Source organism: Charadrius vociferus, unplaced genomic scaffold, assembly GCF_000708025.1.
Source record: "Charadrius vociferus isolate BGI_N301 unplaced genomic scaffold, ASM70802v2 scaffold571, whole genome shotgun sequence".
Taxonomy (NCBI): domain Eukaryota; kingdom Metazoa; phylum Chordata; class Aves; order Charadriiformes; family Charadriidae; genus Charadrius; species Charadrius vociferus.
Window position 1 is genome coordinate 17,921 of NW_009646950.1, and position 9,301 is coordinate 27,221.

Here is a 9,301-nt window from a genome sequence, read left to right on the forward strand (position 1 = left end):
GCTTTGTTCTGTGCCAGGTCATGGGGCTGCTTGTCACGGGAGAGGGAAATGGGGAGAAGGTTAGACACAGAGGGAAACTGGGACTGTGCTCACATAGCTTCTGGACTCAGAGGTCAGGCAGCAGCTGCATAGGAGTTGGTGGCTTTTTTTGAGCTCTGTCAGGTTGAGTCCAAGAAGCCCTCATATGTGGCTGCACAGCCTCCATCTCCCAGCCCTGCATGTTCTTTGGCTCCGTCATGGTGCAGTGACAGGAATGAACGCCCTTGTTTTTCTTCTTCATTGCTTTCTTCTTCATTGCCCTCTCTCCCAGTTGAACCTTGGAACCATAGACATGTCCTGCTATGACCAGTGCCGGCCATGCCTGCCCTGCCAGCCCTGCGGCCCGACCCCACTGGCCAACAGCTGCAATGAGCCCTGTGTCAGGCAGTGCCAGAACTCCACTGTCATCATTGAGCCCTCCCCCGTGGTGGTGACCCTGCCCGGACCCATCCTCAGCTCCTTCCCACAGAACACCGTTGTGGGATCCTCCACCTCTGCTGCCGTTGGCAGCATCCTCAGCTGTGACGGAGTGCCCATCAACTCTTCCTGCTGTGACCTCTCCTGCATCACCAGCCGCTACTGTGGCAGAAGATGCCCCCCCTGCTAAAGATGCAAGCAGTGACCTCATACAAGGACATCCCGGAACTAAGAATATGGTGCTAGACAGATGATCAAACATCATGCCATTGTTTTAAGAGCAGCTGACCATCTCTGGCTTGCCCTGCAAGGCCAGATGTGAAGATTCCAACCTGGGCTCTCTGAAAACATGGCTCATGTCTACCTTTCCTGTACTCCGCTTACCCTTTTTCTCTCTTTCATTTGTTGTCTGGTGCTCCCTTCAAAGCCTGCTGTGAGGACCTGCTAGCCTGTCTCCCTTTGCCGGGCAGGTCAACACATGCCCTGTGGGAACTCTGCCACAGGAAAAGGGGAACACATTCTTGGCTGCTCCTGCTGCTGCCCACTCTGGGGTCCTCCACTTGGCGTGACCTCATTTCCCTCTTTAGGCTCATTAAAAATTTGCTGCAACCCCGTCTGTGTCCTTTTATGTGATCTTTCCATCTGCACACTGACTGCTTAAGGAGGGGAAAGGGTGTAAAGAGGAGGGCACTGATAATACAGGTCAATCATTTCTGTGGAACTGGAGCTGGCGATAGGGTTTTGGGTCCTACAACCATGGGACCCTGTTTGCAAAGCAGCAACTGCTCAGAAAGGCTGGGATCTACCCCACCAAGTGGGGCAAAGTTACCTTTGCCAGTAGGATGGTTGACCTAGTAAGGAGGGCATGACAGGGGAGAGAGAGAGTAACTTGCTGCCCAGTGAGGGAGCGATGGACACAGTAGATGAACAAAGGTCCTGGGGTGATGTGCCAGGAAGGGATGGCAAGATCAAGAAAACAGAGCGAAAACAGAGTCACCTGTAGCAGTTGCATGTAAGCAAGGAAGTGCCTACAAGGCATCATTGTGGAGAAGTCCCCAAAACCCTTTCTAGGAAGGCAACACGCTGGGCTGCCCTCTGTCAAGTGCCTGTACACTAATGCACACAGTATGAACAATAAACATGATGAGTTAAAAATATGTGTGCAGTTGCAGGGCTATGATCTTGTTGGGATCACAGAGACAGGGTAGGATGGCAACTGTGACTGGCATGATTCAATAGAGGGACACAGGAACTTTCGGAAGGACAGGCTAAGAAGATGAGGATGGGGAATTGTCCTTTCTGTGAGAGAGCAGTTGGAGTGCATGGAGCTCTGCCTGGGGATGGATGATGCACCAACTGAGGGCTTATAGGTAAGGATTAAAGAGAAGGCAGGTAAGGGTGACATTATAGTGGGTATCTGCTGTAGGTCATCTGACCAGGAAGAAAAAGCAGATGAGGTCCTCTACAGACAATCAGGAGCAGCCTCACATTGTCAGGTCCTGGTCCTCATGGGAGAATTCAGCCACCAATGAATCTGCTGGAGAGACAACACAGCAGGATATAAGCAAGCCAGGAGGTTCCTGGAGTGCATGGATGACAACTTCATAACACAAGTGACAGATGATCCAATGATGACAGGTGTTCTGCTGGACCTCACGCATACCCAGAAGGAAGGGCTTGTTGCGGCTATGAAGATCAAAGGCAGCCTGGGCTGCAGTGACGATGAAACAGTGGAGTTCAAGATCCTGAGGGCAACGAGAAGGGTAAATAGGATGATCAAACCCCTGGACTTCAGGAGAGCAGAATTAGAATCATAGAATCATAGAATTGCTAAGGTTGGAATGGACCTTTAAGATGATTATGACCCACCATCAACCTACCCTGACAAAACCACCTCTAAATCATGTCCCTAAGTACCACATCTACCCTTTTTTTAAACACCTCCAGAGGTAGCAAATCCACCCCCCCCTTGGGCAGCCTGTGCCAATGTTTAATAACCCTTTCAGTGAAAAAATGTTTCCTAATATCCAATCTAAACCTCGCCTGACATAACTTGAACCCATTTCCTTTCGTCCTATCACTTGTCACCAGGGAGAAGAGGTCAGCCCCCACCTCTCTACAACCCCCTTTCAGGTAGTTGTAGAGGGTGATAAGGTCTCCCCTCAGCCTCCTCTTCTCCAGGCTAAACAACGCCAGTTCCCTCAGTCGTTCCTCATAAGGCTTGTCCTCCAGACTCCTCACCAGCTTTGTAGCTCTTCTCTGGACGCGCGCCAACACCTCAATGTCCTTCTTGTAGTGAGGGGCCCAAAACTGAACACAGTGCTCAAGGTGAGGCCTCACCAGTGCCAAGTACAGGGGGATGATCACTTCCCTAGTCCTACTCACCACACTACTCCTGATACAGGCCAGGATGCCATTGGCCTTCTTGGCAACCTGGGCACACTGCTGGCTCATATTCAGCCGGCTGTCCACCAACACCCCCAGGTCATTTTCTGCCAGGCAGCTTTTGAGCCACTCCACCCCAATCCTGTAGCGCTGCATGGGGTAAATTAGGTAATTAGGTCCCTTTAAAGAGCTGCTCAGAAGAGTCCTCAGGTATATGGCCCTGGAGGCAGTGGGGGGGCACAAGAAAGCTGATTAATATTCCAGTGTCACCTCCAAGCTCAAGAGCAGAAAATCACAATGAGCCGAAAGTCAGGAAAGCATGACTGGAGGCCTGCATGGATGAACAAGGAGCTCCTGGCATAACCAAAACACAAGCAGGAAACATGCAGAAGATGGAAGCAAGGATGGGTAACCAGGGAGGAAGACATGTCCAAGCATGCAGGATGAGGTTAGGAAAGCCAAAGTCCAAATGGACCTGAATCTGGTGGGGGATGTCTACGGAACAAGAAGGGCTTCCATAAGGACACAGGTGACAAAAGGAAGGCTGGGGAAAATATGGTGCCACTGCTGAATAAGTGGACCTTCTCCGATGCTGCACAGCCTGGCAACATAGGTCATGGAAAGGCTGAGGTGCTGAATGCCTTCTTTGCCTCAGCCTTTATAAGCAAGATCAGTCTTTAGGAATCCTAGGTCCCTAAATCCAGGGGGGAAGTTTAGAGCAAGGGAGATATATCCCTAATGGAAGAGGATAAGTTTGGGGAATACTTAAGCAAATTGGAGGCCTCCCTCAAAATTTTTACATCTTGTAGACAATGGTAACTCAGGTGTTTTGCAAAGCATATCTTCCCCTGATTATCTGTGTGCAATGCCAAGAAATGGAATTTTCAGAGTTGGAAGGGACCTCTAGAGATCATCTAGTCCCACTACCCTGCTAAAGCAGGCTTGCCCAGAGCACATTACTCAGGACTACATCCAGACGAGTCTTGAAAATCTCCAGAGAAGGGGACTCCACAACCTCCCAGAGCAGCCTGTTCTGTCACCCAAATCGTAAAGAAGTTTTTCTGTGTATTTGAACAGAACTTCCTATGTTCCAACTTGTGCCCATTGCCCCTCGTCCTGTTACCAGGAACCACTGAAAAGAGTCTGGCTCCATCCTCCTTCAACCCACCCTTTAGATACTTGTATGCCATAATAAGGTCGCCCCTCAGCCTTTTCTTCTCCAGGATGAAGAGTCCCAGGTCTGTCAGCCTTTCCTCATAAGGGAGATGCTCCATATCCTCAATCATCTTAGTTGCCCTGTGCTGGACTCTCTCCAGCAGGTCCCTGTCTCTCTTGAACTGGGGAGCCCAGAACTGGACACAGTATTCCAGTTGTGGCCTCACCAGTGCAATGATCTTTCTCTTCAAGCATCACACTGTCCACCCCATAATGTACTGGCGATAGTAGAGGACCCACATAACTTCGATTTTCAGCAGCATTGAAATAATGGGGGAAATAACCTTTGCAGCCCCCTATACCCATAAGTTGGGGAAGGCTGCTTAGTTTAATGGGTAAAAGATTAAAAGAGTCTATAAAACCCAGCAGTTCAGTGCACCTGCACCCTACAAGTGACCACTGGAGTGATTTGGGAGGGAGAGGAAGACACGGCATGTCCTCACACAGGGAAGCCCTTGGGTGACCAGCCATGGATTGCAGGGTTGGGAGCAGGTGGGTTCATTCCTGTCAGTTCAGCTACAGGGAACCCCACCAGTTTGCCCCAGGCCAATATCACTTGCCTGCTCTACACCCATCCGGCACTTGAGCTGAATCTTCTGCTGGCAATGACACATTCCTGCCCCAGAAATCCTGGGGCTTCTCAGTCCCAGCACTCAGAATAAGACTCTGTGAGAGAAGGGCAAGGCATAAGCCAGGAAATGAAAAGGCGGCATAAGCCAGGAAATGAAAAGGCGGCATAAGCCAGCAAATGAAAAGGAGGCATTGGGGAAAACAACTACCCAGCCCATGTCATTAGCTGGGATGTTTTCTGTTCATCATGAGCAGGTCAGAAAATTGCCGCTTCCGTAGAAGCTACCTCTGGGCCTGGGGCAGGTCAGGACCAACATAAAAGCCAGCCCAACTTCTCTCTCTCTCATCTGCTTCCCTCTCCTACTTCTTCTTGGAAGCCAGGTGAGCCTGAAACCCTTTCCTCATGTCCTTTTTGTGTTCATGCAGATATGTGCCTCTCCATCCTCTACTGGGTCTTGGTGCTGCTTGAGAGGGGGAAAAGGGGTGAAAGTCTGACTGGGAGAGTAACTGGGACTTGGTTGAGGGAGCTCTCCTTTTAAGAGATAAGCAGCAGCCTCGTTGGGCCTGGTGTCACTTACATTAAATTCTTTGGATCATGCCAAGTATTTCCTTCTGTCCCACAGCACAGTTTCTACCTCCTGGCTCTGCATGTGCTTTTGAAATGCTCATAGCAGGGTGACAGTCTCATGGCAGACTGCTCCTCACGTGTATCTCTAATTCCTCTCTGCCTTCTCTCCCAGGTGCATCTCTGGACCAGAGACATGTCCTGCTATGACCAGTGCCGGCCATGCCAGCCCTGCCAGCCCTGCGGCCCGACCCCACTGGCCAACAGCTGCAATGAGCCCTGTGTCAGGCAGTGCCAGAACTCCACTGTCGTCATTGAGCCCCCTCCCGTGGTGGTGACCCTGCCCGGACCCATCCTCAGCTCCTTCCCACAGAACACCGTTGTGGGATCCTCCACCTCTGCTGCTGTTGGCAGCATCCTCAGCTGTGATGGAGTGCCCATTACCTCTGGCTGCTGTGACCTCTCTGGCATTTCCAGCCGCTACTGCGGCAGAAGATGCCCCCCCTGCTAAAGCCACTGCTGACAGCCCTGATAAGGGCCCCCAAGAACCTAGAAGCTGATGCTGGACTGAGGACAAAGCTGCTGGCCATTGATTTCAGAGAGGCTGTGTATCCAGTGCTGCCCTTCCAAAGGAGGGCAGCTGAGGCCGTCTAAAATCATGGCCAAAGTCTAACTTCCCTGCCTTATTCTCTCTCCCATCTCTTTCTTGTCTTCCGTTGTTCTGTGCCCTATGAACCCCAGTGCCAACCTGAGGCATCTACTGGACCATCTCCTTCTGTGGGACAGGCAGATGGATACCGTAGGTGATCTCCACCATGGGCAATGGGCACAGGCTTTCGGCACCTGCTGGTGATCTACCTGCACTAGCCTCCTCTGAAATTAAACTCATAGCCGTCTTCAAAGACATTAAAGTTTTCTGCATCCTGACCTCTACCTCCAAGTAATTCTTTTCTAGGTGGACATTGTCTCATATTGCCAAGGAAGAAAGGCATTGCCTTGGTGGGGGGAGGGGGGGTTAAGTTGGGGGGCACAAGCAGAAAAGAAAAGGGGAGGTGGGACACACGGCACTGGGTCCTTCCTGTCACTGTGTCTTGGAGCTGAGGAAGATATATTCAGCTCCTCTAAAGCCAGTGAGGATCACACCCTGCACTCTGGCATCTCTGCTCAGATATGGCCTCTTAGCCTCAGAGAACATCCTACAGATGGGGAGGTTGACCACTGCTATCCCTTAGAGAGAAGCCCAGTGCTGCTGGAGGCTCTGAGAGGTCAGCAGCTCACAAGGCTGTGCAGAAGGGAATTCCTCCTGCTCTGGATAGCACTGTGCTGGGAACGGAAACTCAGGCAGAAGATGGCCCCAAAAGATGCAGGAGTGACGATGGTGTGAGAAAAAGTGTTCAAAACAGTCCCCAACTTTCTCCTCCTCATCCTCCCACTTGTCCCCAGAATGAGGGAGCATGGCCTGCACCCAAGCGCAAGGGTAGTAAGGGCAGGTCACCTATTCACCCTCTACCCCATATAGTTTCCTGCGCAGCCCAGCAGCTGCACAGATGTTCAGGGCTATGGTGACTGAAATAAACCTGGCCAGGGGACACACAGGGGCACTCATCTCTCTCACACACACCCCGCTCCCATCAGACAGGGCACCCCAAGGACACCATCCAGTGCCAAAGCTCCCATAGCTGCTCTGGGGTCCCTGGCCTTCTCCCAGACATGAAGTAGCTTTCCTCAAGGCCAGATCTTCTCCTGGCAGGGCCTGTTGCCCACCTTTCCTGTACTGAGATCTTGGATAGAGTTGTGCAACCTTTGACCACTGCAGCAGAAATAAGGTGATGCTGGGGGAAACTCATGAGGTTGGGCATGAGAAGTGTTCCAAAGACCAGCAAAATGCACGGGGGAGAGAAGACCTCCAGAACCCAGCATACAGCCATGCAGCAACTGCAGGGTCCAAGGGTAGTTCTGAGTATTTTCCAAATTTGTTGTAATCATGCAATTCCAGGAAGGAGCATTGCCCTGTGGCATGTTATTTATGTTTCTCATCTTTCTTTGAACTCTGACCTCTGAGGGGCACATCCCGGAGCAGATACTCTGAGAGACAGGGCCACAGGAAACCCTGATAAAGCAGTGTGCAGCAGTAAAAAACAGAAATCAAAGAGCAAGGAACCATTGCACAAGCACTCCTAACCTCCTGCATTGCCTGTCACCTCACCAGAGCTGTTGCTCATAATAACCATGTAACCCATGGTGAGAACAAGAGACCCTGACCCTCTTTCACCACCTTCTCCTTCCTCTCACACCACTAACACTGGCCCCTCCTGCAAGAAGGTCTTGACCTGCAGAGCTCTGGATGCACTGAGGAAACAGTGTTGAGGGCCCCTTCCCCAAGTCCAGCCTTGTACAGACACATCCACTCCCTCCCCTGGGTTGTTGCACAGCCAAGGAAGCTCCCTGCACCAGGGTGTCACACACGGCACAGAGATACAAGGCACTGTGAGAGACCTTGACTTCCGCCAGCTGCTGGAGGCTGTACTTCTCTGTGGTGTTCAGCAAGGTGGTAAGATGGCCACTGTGCTTGGGGCCAGCTGCTGCCTGATATGAGACCTCTGTAGGGTGTGTTCTTTCTTCTGCTGGTACCAAACAAGCCATAAAATCAGTGGTCTGGTAGGTGCAGGTGGACTGGAAGGTGTCTTTCCCCTCTACTGTGACTTGTCCTTCCTGGTGAGTGACAAGGGTCTGCCCCACGGTGCCTGGAAGAAAGCAAGGGTGAGCAACTGTGCAAGGAAAGTCTCCAAGATGCAAAACAAGAGGGGATGCAAAGCATCAGAGGATAAGGCTCCCTACCCCTTCCGCTGCAGCAAGAGCCCCATGGATGGAAACAGTGAGATAGTGAGTGTCTTTGGGCAGGAGGTCTGAGACTTCAGCTCAGCGTGGATTCCACAGAACAATAATGCCTATTACCTCCCCCAGGGATACCCCCAGAGAGAGACAGGTCTTCCATCCCCACACACGGGCTCCCTGGAGTCTCCAGGGAACAGCCTGTGATGCCTGGCCTTCCTGTGCTTGCTCCAAGACACCTCCAGCAGGGTGAGAGACCACAGGACCTCCTGCAAACATGTTTCATCCTGCTTCTCGTTCCCTGTCCTCTTGGATGTCTCTGAGGTCAAGGAAGTAAGGAAAAACGAAGCCTTGGCATTGCGGACATGCAGGAGGATTGGATCGCCAGGGCATGCTGCACAACATGTGCCAGCCAGGAGAGAGACTGGGACACTCTAAGAATGGGAGTGGGATGAGAGAGCTTTCATGTCCCTGCATAAACTTTCAAAAGTCCTGTGCTTTCGGATTTCCAGGTCAATATGTGTGTACTGCAGAGATAGAAAAGAGTATGCAAGGGTATGTCTGTGAAACACTGGGCCCAGACAGATCAGAAGAGAGAGGAAGAGAGGGGTGAACAGCTGGGAAGAGAAAAGGAAGGCAAAGAGTCTAAGATGATCAGGACAGGAGCTGTTTCTTCTCCATCTCATCATTCTTCTCCATCTCATAATTCTTCTCCATCAGTAACAACGTCTTGAGAAAGCAGATGCAGAAAAACCCATGTGATATGATGTTTCCCAACTTTTGCCCATAATGCAAGAGCAGCTCCTTGCAGAGAATTGTTAAGGGAGTGAGGGTCTCCTGGGAAGAAGAGGAATCATGTGTCCAGTCAAAGCCAATGCTTACCTGATGGTTGCCTCAGGAAGGCAGTGAGGACGAGATACCTGAGGTGCATGCTGAGACTGATCCTCCTACATGTGTGAGAGAGAGTCAAAACACGCACACATCCCCACCAAGAGCCCCGAGAGAGCAGAGCTGCTGGAATTGATTCTGCAAGGGGGAAAAAAGACTGAAACGGGGAGGAGAAAATGCTTCTTCTTAACATGCCTGAAATGCCCTCGCTGTGGTCTTCTCTCCTCCAGCAGTAACATATGTTGCTCCTGCAGCAAAGTTTCTGCCTTTCCAAGGTGAGGGGTATAAGGGTCATCAGGGTCTGAATGGTGAACAGCCTCTCTGACACATCCTCCTGTGCAACATCCTGGCAGTCTCTCCTTCCCTGATACCTATGTCTTCTCTCTCTCC

The 9,301-nt window shown here is 51.3% G+C and overlaps 2 protein-coding genes across 2 annotated transcripts; both read left to right on the forward strand.

The window, feature by feature from the left end:
* The first annotated feature begins 331 nt into the window (after positions 1–331).
* On the forward strand, positions 332–646 carry LOC104295382 (feather keratin Cos1-1/Cos1-3/Cos2-1). Its single transcript, XM_009895138.1, has one exon. It carries the CDS (start codon positions 332–334, stop codon positions 644–646), a length of 315 nt encoding a protein of 104 aa, XP_009893440.1.
* Positions 647–5,350: 4,704 nt separating this feature from the next.
* LOC104295383 (feather keratin Cos1-1/Cos1-3/Cos2-1-like) lies at positions 5,351–5,702 on the forward strand. Its single transcript, XM_009895139.1, has one exon. It carries the CDS (start codon positions 5,388–5,390, stop codon positions 5,700–5,702), a length of 315 nt encoding a protein of 104 aa, XP_009893441.1. The 5' UTR covers positions 5,351–5,387.
* Positions 5,703–9,301: the final 3,599 nt, after the last annotated feature.